The 13,232-nt window shown below is 54.4% G+C and overlaps 1 protein-coding gene across 2 annotated transcripts in view; it reads left to right on the top strand.

The window, feature by feature from the left end:
* Window positions 1–10,714, top strand: part of Cntfr (ciliary neurotrophic factor receptor) — a 36,719-nt gene extending 26,005 nt beyond the window's left edge. For both annotated transcript variants that reach the window (XM_028779088.1, XM_028779089.1), the window contains exons 5-10: window positions 4,723–4,840; window positions 5,005–5,171; window positions 6,185–6,348; window positions 9,381–9,561; window positions 9,802–9,970; window positions 10,064–10,714. In XM_028779088.1, coding sequence (XP_028634921.1) covers window positions 4,723–4,840; window positions 5,005–5,171; window positions 6,185–6,348; window positions 9,381–9,561; window positions 9,802–9,970; window position 10,064 — 800 coding nt within the window. In that variant the 3' untranslated portion in view covers window positions 10,065–10,714. The remainder of the gene's footprint in view (window positions 1–4,722; window positions 4,841–5,004; window positions 5,172–6,184; window positions 6,349–9,380; window positions 9,562–9,801; window positions 9,971–10,063) is intronic.
* Window positions 10,715–13,232: the final 2,518 nt, after the last annotated feature.

Below are 13,232 nucleotides of genomic sequence, written 5' to 3'. Positions count from 1 at the left end.
TGGTGAGGTCATCAGCTGGGGGGCAGGTGTACAGGTGCCCAGCTCTTGGCCAAAAGAGCAATTGTTTGGAAAATCCTCCATCTTTTCTCCTGAGCCAAAGATTCAAGCTTCTTTGGCCTCATTACATTTGGATTTAACTTACTTGACAGCCAAAAGATAGTCCTTTTTACTCCCTGGAAGCTACCTGGGAGCAGGCCCTTGCCCATCATTTGGGGACCAGTGTGGACGACCATGTGAAATGTTTGGCTGAGAAGTTGCTCAGGACCGCCCTCCAGAATGCCCACCGTTGGAGCTGAACGAGGTGTGAAAGTGTGTTAGCGTAGATCTCCTTTCCTGTTGAAAAACTTTTTATTATCCTTTTTTTTTGAAGACAGGATTTCTCTGTGTAGCCCTGGCTGTCCTTGAACTCAAAAACTCCTCTGCCTCCTCAGTGCTGGGATTGAGGGTGTGCAGCACACTACCCACCTCTAAAAGCATTTCAAGTTGTGTTTAAACTGAAGAGATGGCATTCGGGCCAAATGTCTTAAATATGAGGCAAGGATGGAGTGACCCCTGTTGTTGTTTACGGAGAAATGCAGGGCCAGTTCAGCCAAATCCTCCTCAGTTTAGTACCAGGTAACAGTGGAAAACTCAAGATTGGCTCCAGGCCCTTCTGTGGGAAGTCGTCTGCTGTCTGAGTGCTGTAGGAGGATGAGGCATTGCACCACGGTTACCCCACCCTCCTGACTTCTCAGAAGAGGAATTGAATTTTGAAATGATGTTCATAGTCCTTACTGACAGGATATGGCCATATCGTCTCTATTGTGACCAGAGTCCAGACCCATTAGACACAGCTCACTATTCTCCCTTGACCTTGCTCCTCAGGGGGAGAGGCATGAATTGGCTGCAGCATCTGTAACAGGTACTTACCTCCCGCTGCCTTGTTTCCATCTAAGGACCTGGTTAGAGGAACAGGGGGTTATTAATTACGATCAATCGGATCGTCTTAGTTATGTTAATAACAAGAGGCTGGGTTTGGCAGAACTCAATTTCAAAGTATTCTTCTTGCTAGCTTCCCAGAGCATGGCAATGTCACCTTGGGTTTGTGGATCCTTTAGGCCAAGAATTATTATTTAATATTTATCCTTAACATGAACGATTTTTATTTCCAAGTTTCCAAAGGAACTTGGCCATAGTGTTGTTCTGGTAGAAGAATCCTTAACCAGGCAGCTCCCTACTGCATTCCCTGACCCGTCTCCCTGCCCTCAGGTGAATCCCCACAGCAGGGAGACAGCTCCTACTGACATCTTGGGAAACGGGATCACAATGTTCCTTTTAGTAGCATATTTTTTTTTGTTTACTGGACAGTGCCTATCATTCCGATCTAAAGCTAAAACAAACCAGAGATTAAAATAATTTTTAAATGGACAGTTTCTTGTTCAGCCCCTCCCACCAAGATCAAGATAGAGGCTCCAGGTTCAACACTGCTGCCCCTCCCCCAGTTCTATTTGGCTGGGAGGGAAAGACTAGCCCACAGGACTGTGGTTAAAAATGTCGAGAAGTGAGTGGGAGGCAGAAGAGGGTATTTGGGAGTCCAGAACTTGGGGTACCTCAAGGGATCCCACAAGCAAAGGTTAAGATAGGCCATGAGCCTTGAATGCCAGGCGGGAGAAGTGTGGGTGTGGTGTGGGCAGGGCCGCAGTGGAAGGGTCAGTGCACCCCACCCTGGCCTGATCTGGCCTGGCCCAGGGTGTGGGCAGCCTGCCTCTTCTCCTCTCTAGGCCAGCGGGCAGGCCTCATGCGTGCTGGGGGCTCCAGCCTAAGCAGGCTGGCCAGATGAGAGGAAAAACATGCGGTTTGGTGGGCTGGACATGGAAAAACAAGCCAATTAGGAGGAAAACAAACAAACCTCAGGCCAGCAGAGGCACACGCACACACGCACACGCACACGGCCCTGAATAGGATTCAGACACTGTCCCCAGCTGACACAGTCACTTAGGCATCTCAGGAACCCCAGGAGGGGAAGTCAGGGTGCTTGGGCATCTAAGAGCATGCTGTATCCCTAGGTATGACACTGTCATACGTATGTGTAGGAGTTTGCTCAGATATCCCTGTCGTGGTCCAGCTCATTTGTGGACATGCTGGGAACGCAGGGCATCTTCTTAGACTCATAGTTTGGAAAGCACACTCAAAGCCAGGTGTGATGGCTCAGGCCTTTAGTCCAAGCACTCAGAATGCAGAGGCCCTTGGGACTATGAATTTGAGGCCAGCCTGGTCTACATAGTGAGTTCTAGGCCAGTCAGGGCTACATGAGACCCTGTCTCAAGAAAGAAGAAAAAAAAAAGCAAAAAAAGTATGCTCAGCCTTACGCTCCATCACATATCCAGTGGCACGCTGGAGGACATAAAATACACAGCCCTGCCCTCATAGGCAACCTAAGCAGGCACAGTCATGCAGCATGTCCCACGTACCCTCCACTCTACCCAGAGTCTTGCCACCTTTGCACTCACAGTGTCTTAAAGCCAGCTTTCTGGAGCTCACTGCATGCTCACAGCAGGGCCTCCCGATCCCACAGTGTCCCACAGCCTCACTCCTGGTCTCACACAGCACCCCCATCTCCGCCCACCCGGCCCCTCAGCTGGGCTCCAGCTGCAGCAAGTCACTCCTTTTCTTCCTTTCCTTTGTTTTTCTTTCCTTCTTTTCCCTCTGAGAAACCTGGTCCCTGTCAGGAAACCCAAACCCTTCTCTGCTCAGGGCCCTGGGCCAGGCAGGAGTAGCCAGATGACAGACCAACCCCCTGCCTGGCCCCTACCCCCCTGCGACCTGCCCATCCACAGAGGGGGGGTGGACCACGCGGGGGGGGGGGGGGGGGGGGGGGGAAGGACAGAAGGAAAGGGGTGGAGCTATGTGAGCCTGGCCAGGGGAGGGGGCTGTGAGTCTAGTGCCATGGCCTGCTCTGCCCTCCACAGTCCGGGCAGGCAGCAGGGAGCTGACTCTGCAGCTTCACCCCCCCACCCCCCACCCCCGCCAGCGCTCTTCTCCTTTGAAGCCGGGGATAAGGAGGGGGCAGCAGCAGGAGCGGGGAGTGGAGGTTTCTCAGCGACCTCAGAATGTCCTTTCCTCCTAGAGCCAATGCCAACTCTGGACTGGCCCACAGGTCCCCAGAAGGCACTTCCTGTGTCCTTGGCCACCCCCACCCCACCCCCATGCAGTGCTCTATACCAACGGGAAGATAGAGCAGGAGCAAGACAGGCACCTGGATGACAGGAGTCCAGCGTAAGATAGACAGGCAGACAGTGGCCGGCAGAATGCAAGGTGGCCCCTGTGTGCCCTCCCCTGCGAGCTGGGGAGGGACTGCCCTGCCCACGGCGCTGGTCCACCTGCTGCAGGGAAGTTCTCCTGGTGCCTTTGTGCCCTCATCTCCGCTGCAGAGCTAGGCTTGTGCTCTGGCGTCCCAGGTTCGCCCACACAGACTGTACATACTAGGTGTGTGCATGAAGTCACCCTAAATCATTATGCTATGGATGGAAGCCTCAGTCCCCTGAGGGTCACCACAGCCACTCTAGGAGCCTACAAGTGTAGCCCTGTACTTCCCTTCACTGTCCCTGGCTTGTGGAGCTACCCCCTCCCATTTCCTGTCCACCTGTCAGGCAGGGGGCGGGGAGGAGCACAGACGGGAGGTGTCGGTGTCTCCGGAGCCACAGACATTCCTCGCCTGGGTCAGATCACAGAAGCTGCCTCCTTCCAGGAACTTGAGCCGCCTGTCCTCACGCCTTGCCCAATACCCGAAGGTGGGACAGCTGGCCTAAATGCTCACTGCATCAAAAAAACCACAGTTAGACAACAGAGAGGATTGCTGTCCCAAATGTAGTCATGCATTACCTTTCCGAGATTAATTCCAGTACTGTTGCTGTGTGATTTCAAGCAAAATAGTACCCTTCTTTGTACCTCTCTATCCCAAACTGAAGGCAGCCGTGAACATTCGTGGCCTTCCTTAAGGTGGTGGTAGACCTGGCAGCTGGAGCCAGGAGCCAGTGGGGAACACACCAAGGGAACAGCTGCTGCTTTCTTCCAACAGACACTTTGTACACATAAATATTCACATATGGTCGTACATGGATGACATGACCAAGAGCTACATAGATGCTTTATGTCACCAATCACTCCATCATGTCAGAGACATGCGTGTCACATACACTGATGCCTGCAAATACGTACACACATGGATATGCTCATGACCAGTCTTCTTGTACTCCTGTGTGGCTACCAGGCCTGTTTGTCTATCAATCAACAGATGGGAAGCCTGGGGGGCGGGGGCGGGGGTCGTCCTGGCAGGTAGAGGGTCACTCGGATGCCTTCAATCTCTATGGCACTCCTTCGGAAGTGGACACAGTGTGACAAGAGACATGGACAGAGACAGTTCCCTGAGACGTCACGTCCTTGCTGTGACTGATGAGCTGAGACCCGCAGCCCCCTCCTGCTCCCCACAGTTCCTGCCTCCATTGAGCAGGTGTGGGGGGGGAGATCCTCCACACAGCCTTGTTTTTCTTTAATTAAACATCTGGCTCTCTGTGGCCTGGGAAGCCTCAGACCCTCGCTGACAGCCCTCCCCCCACCTTTGGCATCGATGATAGGCTGAGAGGGGGAGTGCTGGGGCTCTGGGGCCCACCTGTCCCCAAACTAGTACAGGGGACCGGAGACTTCAAGTGGACCCTGACCTCCCTGTCCTGTCCTCACCCCCAGTGCCGCCGCGGGAGCCCGTGCTCAGCTGCCGCTCCAACACTTATCCCAAGGGCTTCTACTGCAGCTGGCACCTGCCCACCCCCACCTACATCCCCAATACCTTCAATGTGACTGTGCTGTGAGTAACTGCGCTCTTGACTCGGTCCCAGCCCTGACCTTTGACCTCCTCTCTCCTCATCATGTCCTGAGTCCAAGACCCCAGCCCAGCCTTGGGCTTGACCTTCCGCTAGCCTGCCCCAGCCCACCCCTTGATGTTGGTACCTGGGCCTCATTCCTTTCCAGGCATGGCTCCAAAATTATGGTCTGTGAGAAGGACCCAGCCCTCAAGAACCGCTGCCACATTCGATACATGCACCTGTTCTCAACCATCAAGTACAAGGTCTCCATAAGTGTCAGCAATGCATTGGGTCACAACACCACGGCCATCACCTTCGACGAATTCACCATTGGTGCGTGTGGTAGTGATGGTGGGGGAGCTGCTGCATGTTTTGGGAGTGAGCATGTCAGAGGCGTGCATGAGTCCGGCTAGGGATGCTCACACAGACACAATGCCTCCATATATGCCCATGACCGGACAAGCGGCTATCCTTTACCTGCGGGGCAGACTCCTCCAGACGCTCTTTCCATTGTCTCTTTGGCTCAGAGAACATGCAGCAGGCGGAAAAGGGAGAGAGCTGGGCCAGACTCCTGCGCAGCTGCAGGCTCCCCCCACCCCATGCTAATGGCTTCCTTACGGCCTGTGATGAATGAGGTGTCAAAGCAGGAGACAGGAGAAGGACAGACACTGCCCTCTCCCCACCTCTTATCCCATCCAGACCCCTCTGCCTGCCCTCGCCCTGCTCCAGACAGATTCTGCCTGCTCGTACCCCGCCCCAGACAAACCCTTTATTGGTCTTGGAGAGTCTCTTGCCTTCCTCTCCTCCCTACCTGTTTCTCTTTCTGTCTTCCCCACAAGCTTCAGCTAGATACTCAGTCAGACTACTGCTCCAGAGCTGAGCCCTCAGATGCCGCCACCATTAGATTCCCCAGCTTACCCCTAACCCACAGAGCATCCTCAAATCCAGATCTCTTCTGAGGGGAAGCTGGCGGGGGCCGCGTGTGCAATGGTGTAAGAGCGTGACCTGGGCGGCAGGCAATAGAGGTGATCGTGATTGTGGTGTGGGAATCACATAGGCTTTGTCTTCGGGATTCTGGACACCGTGAGGATGGAGTTGTGATAGAGGCTGGCTGACGTTTAGGATGTTGCTAACAAGGGGAGGAGACTCTGACTAGCAACAGCCAGTGGTGATGATGGGGACGCAGAAGAGGTGGTAATCAGATGGTTGTTCATTGTAGTTGCCAGAGCTGACAACAGAGGGGAGGGATGGTGACTGCCAATTGTTGGCATCGGAGATGGCTGGAGTTGACAGTATAGGGTTGTTTCTGGAGGTTAGCACACTATGAAGCTATGTCTCCTTAATAGTGAAGCCCGATCCTCCAGAAAACGTGGTGGCCCGGCCAGTGCCCAGCAACCCCCGTCGACTGGAGGTGACATGGCAGACACCTTCAACTTGGCCTGATCCTGAATCATTTCCTCTCAAGTTCTTCCTGCGCTACCGTCCTCTCATCCTGGACCAATGGCAGCATGTGAGTATCCTACCTTGCCCAGATCCCTGATACCCGAGCTCCGCAGTACGGTGAGAGAGGAAATCCTGTGTCCCAGGTAGGATTGGCACCAACAGGGGACTGACCCAATGGCAGTCTGAGAGGCTCACCAGGGCCAGAAAGGGATCCGGTGGGCTTGGGAAAATGGATGGAACCAAGGGAAGCCTCCTCATCAGGACATGCTGCTGAGGATACCCAGGGTAGTGGGGAAAAGTGCCTGCGGGGGTGGGGGGAGGGCGGTGACAGGGCTAGCAGTGTTTCCCACTCAGTACCCCCCCCCGCCCCGCTGCCAGCCCTGCCCAGGCATGGCGCTGTGCTGGATCCGAAGAACAGAATGGTCCTGGCCCTCAGAGATTTACAGATGGGCCCAAGGGGTTAGAACCAGACGCTGGGATTGAGTTTAGATCACGAGGATTATTCACACTCCCATCAATCAATTAGGCCTAGTTTAAAGGTCAGTTTGAGGTTATAGGTCAGGTGGTGGCCTGGACTGGGAATCAAACAGTGGACAGGGGTCAGCATGACGAGGGGCTACGGTCTGGATATTGATCAGGCTATGATGGAGAGCCTAGGAAATGGTCAGGCATTGGAATACTTGTGGGGTTTCTCATATTGAGAGCCCCCGGGCCTGTAGGCTGTGGGCACTCTGGGTGGCCCTTGAGCTCTGGGCTAGGACTAGGGTTGGACGTATTCCATGAGGCAAGCCAGTCTGTCTCCTGGGGGTCAGCTTGAACCCCCCGCCAGGCTCCAGTGCCATCTCCTTATGCCCTTCTCCTGTCTGGCCTTTAAAGTCTGTAATCTGATTCCTAGGTGCCTGTCCTGGTTGTAGGCCTGGCCCCCACAAAGGCTACTCACACTCTCACGTGTTCCCTGACAGAGTCCGGAGTCCCTCCCGCCTGGCCAGCTGCCCGAGCCTAATGCATTGCTAATAACCAGGGTCTGGTTTCACAAGCCCCCTCCCCCGCTAACGAGCTACAGGCAGCAGCTCTGCGCGTTGCAGCGCACACGCCTTGCAGTGGACCTGGCACACTGCCCACCACACACACACACACACACACATATGCACACGCGTGCACACACACACACACGGCTCCCAGCAGGAACCATGCTACATTCATGCGTGGGACCAACATACCAAGGACCATACTGTGGGCAGAACTCACTTCTACTCTGAGAACATGCATGTTCTATGGCACATCGAAGCCTTCTCCAGGTCTCTCGGGCACTAGAAATGGCTAGACTTGTGGCTCTTCTCAACTTGAATTTTGTGTAGACTATATTCCTGGTCCTTCATCTTGGAGAGTGACAGGTGTGTGATTGCAAGAGGAGAGCAGAGGAAAAGATCGTTTGGATATTCAGGGAAGATATGGGCCGTGAGTTATAAAAGAACAGAGGTGAGGTGGTGTGTCCGAGACTGTCTCACCATGGACAAGAAAAAGTCAAGACTGGCGTACAGTATGGAACCCTACGTCACCTGCTCTGTTCCTGACTCAGCCAGGAGGCTTGAGGGCAGTGTCTGACATTTGCAGCTGACTGAGGAGAGGACTTCGGGGCTAGTGGGCGGCAGTAACAGCTCCTGTTATTTGAAGGGTCCTTCTCCTAAGGATCAGTGACAATCTAGCCAGGAGGGGCCAGGACTAAGATTGTCACTGTCCAGAGATCACCGGCAAGAAGTATAGTGTCATGAGTCCACCTGTGAGGTGGCAGCTTGGGCTATGCCCCTTGACTCTTCCCTTTGTCTTTGAGGAAAGACATGGGGAGATCTGTAGGCCAAGGATGAGGGGGAGGGGAGCTGATCAGCCAGAGGGACTCTTTACAGAGGCAGGAGACTAGGGTACAGATTGGGACTGGAACACCCCCCACCATGAGAGGAGGGCTTTTGGTGGCCACTCGTTTTCCAGGGCTAGGAGTAGGATTGACTTGCACGGGGTCTGGGCTCAAGTGTATGATCCTGACCTTTACCGGGGCCTCCAGCAGCATCAGGACCACAGACTCAGAGGGGCTTCCTGTACATGAGTGGAAGCATGCACGCGCGCGCGTGTGTGTGTGCACACACACACACACACACAGGCACGAATGCATGTGTATAACAGACCAGCAGGTCAGGTGGCGTAGACCTTATATTTCTGGGGAGAAGATTGGAACAGGAACCAAAAGGGTTCTAAAGCCAGACATGGCCCAGAGCAGCCCCCTCCTTCGCCCCCACTGGCTGCCCCTGTTTACGAGGCGGCTTAATGAGGCAGCGGGTGCCGCTGAGATGAACCAGAGCCCAGCCTGGGCTTGGGAGGGGCGCCGGACAGGCAGGCCGCCCTGGAGAGTGGGGGTGAAGACCAACAGGATGAGGCCAGCAAGCGGGGGTGGGGTAGTGATACCATGCCTCAGGGAGAAGGGAAGTATCAATTCTGTCACCCTAGGGGCTGTCCCCACCCCTTCCTGCTTCTAGCCCGGTGGTAACACTTGAGGAAGCCTTCCTGCTGGGGCTAGGTGGTGGGTACACTGGCTCTGCGCTGAAACCCACGGTTGAAGTGTTGGCTGAAGTCTAGTTGGTCTTACCCTCGTGGCTTAGGCCTCCTTGTAACCCTAAGGCAGGTACTGTCATTAACATGCAGCTACAGAGAGGGACTCAGGCTGTGGAGCCTATGCAGCTTGGCCTCCCAGTTAGCGAGACCTGGAGTCAGGCTTTTATTTTCAGCTTTGGTGCTTGCGACCTTTTTCTCCACGGCCCACTGAGAGGAGGTAGCCTACCGCCACACTGTGCCCAGTAGTCTCCCCCTTGGCACCCCAGCGTCTTAGATAACAGCATCACAGCTACCGAGCAGTGGCATTCGAGGTCTCGGTCCTGATGGCTTTACTCTCCCACTGTGGCCCTGTCCTCACAGGAAGGCCCTCACTCCCTCCAGGGATATATTTGTGCCCCTCTCCCCAGATGTATCTTTGTTTCCCTTGTGGGGTTGGGGACTCACTTGGACGCCAAAGCTGTCTCTTCTTACCCCACCCCATGACTGGGCCTGCAGGTGGAGCTCTCGGACGGCACAGCCCACACCATCACAGATGCCTATGCTGGGAAGGAGTACATCATCCAGGTGGCAGCCAAGGACAATGAGATTGGGACGTGGAGTGACTGGAGCGTGGCTGCTCACGCCACACCCTGGACTGAGGAACCTCGGCATCTCACCACCGAAGCCCAGGCCCCCGGTGAGCCTGCCCGTCACCCGTCCCGCCCCACCCCGCCCCGTGCTTATGCCCTCTGGCTCCTCCTGGGAGCAGAGCCTCTGCCACACACCTTCTCTGGCTGTCACAGACCTACCACATCTGCCCAATACCTGTGTTCCTAGTTCTTGTTCTCTGCATGTCCTTGGTAAATATTTCTGGGTGCAATACATCTGGGTGGGACCCAGCCCTGGCCCTGCCCTGAGTTTCCCCCATGCTCCCCAGAGACCACGACCAGCACCACCAGCTCATTGGCACCCCCACCCACCACGAAGATCTGTGACCCTGGGGAGCTTGGCAGCGGCGGAGGACCCTCCATACCCTTCTTGACCAGTGTCCCTGTCACTCTGGTCCTGGCTGCCGCTGCTGCCACAGCCAACAATCTCCTGATCTGGTAGGTTGAATGAACCTGGGCAGCCACGGGGAAGGAGGCCTGAGGGACTTCCACCTGAGCTTCAGCCCTCACAGTTCCTGCCTGTCTTCCCAGAGCCCCGCATCCCACGCGGAAATGCCAGAGCACCTGCAGAGGAGCAGGAGGCCGGAGCTGAGCCTGCAGACCCCGGTTTCTATTTTGCACACGGGCAGGAGGACCTTTTGCATTCTCTTCTGACACAATTTGTAGAGACCCCGGCAGGCCCGGGCCTGCCGTCTGTCCCCCTAGCCTCATCACACCAAGCAGGCCCTCCTTTCCATCCAGAGAGGAGGACCACGCAGCTAACCCACCCACCAAAGACCCCTCTCATCGATCCCCCCTCGGGCTGGACCCTCCAACGCCAGCGACTCCCAGGAGCCCTTGGGGGACCTGAGGGGAGCCCCCACCGATATCCACAGTTTTCTCCTCCTGCCCCAGCCTCCTGTCTGTCCCAGGGTCTCTGTTGCCACCATCAGATTATAAGCTCCTGACACTGGGGGGGCCCAGCCATCCCCCTCCCCCCGGTGCCCACACTTTTCAGTCCCTCCACCTCTGCCCGTTTTGTACGATCCTCCATTGGCCCTTTCCTACCCCCAGTATTTAATGTCCTGTCAGTCCCTTCTAGTCTGACTCAATGGTAACTTGCTGTATTTGAATTTTTTATAGATGTATATACATGGGAGGGAGGGGTAGGGAGTTCTCATTAAACGTCACCATTTCATGAGACCTTGGAGCGGAACCACTTTGGGAGGGAACCACTCATCCGGGGACCCATGCCCTTGAAGGCATGGAAGGAGAGAGAAACCAGGTTGGGGGAGCATGGGAAGAGGTTCGGCTTCCAGGCCAGAGTCATTAGAGATCATTTGCTTGACTTCTTAAGGGTTTGGGATCCTCTGGAGTCCACAGCCAAGGGCCAGCTTGTGGGGAATGTGCCCGAGTGCAGGGTGGACCCACATAGGGGTAGTCAGTCATCTGTAGAGGCTGTGCTTGCACGTTCCGGCTTGACTGGAGGCTGTTTCTGAGTCATACTCAGAGCTACCCTCTAGGAGTACCCAGGCAGAAGGCATAGTCCTAAGGAATCAGCAGCTCAGGATGGGTACTCACCCAGGCTACAGAGGTTCAGAGCATAGTGCCCTGGGCCTGGCCAAGCAAGATGGCAGCCTGAAGGCAGAGGCTCCTTAGAACATGGATGGGGATTGAATCTGGGCTTCCGAACTGCAATTATACAAGGTTAAGCCTCAGATTTTGATTCTATATGTAGTACTCAAGGTAGAGGGCCTGGGCTTTAGTCTAGCTTTTACTCTTCCAGTCTCTAAACTGGGGTCTAAGTTCTGACTTCTAGACTACCCCATACCTGTTTAAGGTCCAACCACAGCCAGGTGTGGTGGCACATTCATTAATCCCAGCACCTGGGAGGCAAAGGCAAGAAGATTTGTGTGAGTTCGAGGCTAACTTGGTCTCGTAGTGAGTTCCAGGACAGCCAGGACTATGTAGAGAGACCCAATTTTAAGGGCCAATTTCTCTCACAGAAGTTACTTTACTAAAGAAAGTTCCTTTGCTGAAATTGCCCAGAGCCAGGTCGACAGACTTCTGATGTAGAACAAGAAGAGGCCAGAGTCCCAGCCTGGGAGGCAGGTTGGCCTTCCTCTGCATGTAAAAAAGGGAGGCGTAGTCAAAGCCACATATACCAGTGTCTACTCTAGTCCACACTCCCCATAGCAGGTGCTGGATGCCACCAAGAATCTCCCTGGTGTCACCACAGTGCCACCCTTCTCGAACCAGGCACTTTTCAGTAGCCTTGGGAAGGCCCACATGGGACAGTGCCTCAGGAGAGAGGTCACAGCACCTGGAGCATTAGTACATCTGCTAGACATGGCACACACTGAGTTATTCCGCTGCAAGGGTCTGAGGAGTGACGATTGCCCGTCCCCCAGACTGGAGGAGAATGTTTAAGGTAGGGACTTGTGGACAGAAAAGGCCTGACAGAGAAACCTGTGGCCTTTCTGTTTGTTTGTTTTCAAGATAGGGACTCACTATGCAGCTCTGGCTACCCTGAAACTCACTGCGTAGATCAGGGTGGCCTCAAACTCACAGAGATCCACCTACCTCTTCCTCCTTAGTGCCAAGATTAAAGAAATGTGCCACTGTGTCTGACTAATCTGTGGCTTTTCAAACTTTGGGAACCTGTGGCTCCTTGGGAACAGAAAGAGACTCCCAGAATAGGCATCCAGAGAATTAGCCGTGGACCTGCACCTGCTCCTAAACACCCTGACCTCACATTCTGCCTATTGCTTTAGGCCCTGTGAGGTGTGGCATAGGCTAGGTCCAGCAAGGTTATAGAGAGATCAGGGGTTACCAACTCTTCTGCCAAGAATATCACATCCTTGCACTGTGTTAGAACCTTGCCCCTTGTCTATCTTTAAGGTGGGTGGGCTGAAGTTAGAGGTGTCTAGCCTGTGTTGCCTTTCTGACTTGAGAGCCTTGGTCAGCCCTGACCCACCCACCGCCCACCCAGGGCTTGGGCATCAGCAATCTGGCCTCCATTAGCAACATGGGAAAGCAATTATGTTGGGCCTGGGAAGGAGGGAGCAGAACGAGGAAAGGGGGCCTGCCTTGGAGGCTGATGGAGGGAAGAACTGGGGTATCTCCCTGCCCCCAACTTCAAGGGATCACTCTTGTCCTAAGCCCTTCTGGTCAGTGTCACTGACTCTGAGGGTGGTTGTCCCTCCTGGCAAGTGCTCTCCCCTTAACCTCATAGACCATTCACTTTCGAGGGGTCTTGGCTACTGGCAGCTGCTGCCTCCCGTGAGTACCATCTCTCTACAGCCCTCTGCACGGGTGGTACTGGGGAGCCTGGGATGAGTATAAGCTTCAGTTCTTGGAGCTAAAACAGAACCCAGAATCAGAACATTTCTGAGGGGGGCGGATCCTCAGCCTGTGTAACTGCGGCCCAGTCGCCCAGCCTTTCAGACATTAGTACTATCTGCTCCCCAAGGTGCCCTGGGAATGGAATACTCTATGATCTATCTATACTTGGCTATAGGACCTCTCCTCTCATGGTGGCTCTGTTGTATGCTTAAAACTCTAAACCACTCCACCCTCTCCTCTCTGACCTGATTCCTGTCTCTATATTTATCTCTTTCCTATTCCTGTCTCCAAATAAGTAGTCTTTGTCCTGGTCCCAGTCTCTCTTTTTTGAAATTTATTTTAATTAAACACATACACACACACACACACACACACA

The sequence above is a fragment of the Grammomys surdaster genome, unplaced genomic scaffold, assembly GCF_004785775.1.
Source record: "Grammomys surdaster isolate TR1022 unplaced genomic scaffold, NIH_TR_1.0 344, whole genome shotgun sequence".
In the NCBI taxonomy this organism is placed as follows: domain Eukaryota; kingdom Metazoa; phylum Chordata; class Mammalia; order Rodentia; family Muridae; genus Grammomys; species Grammomys surdaster.
This window is presented reverse-complemented; position numbering and strand designations above follow the sequence as displayed.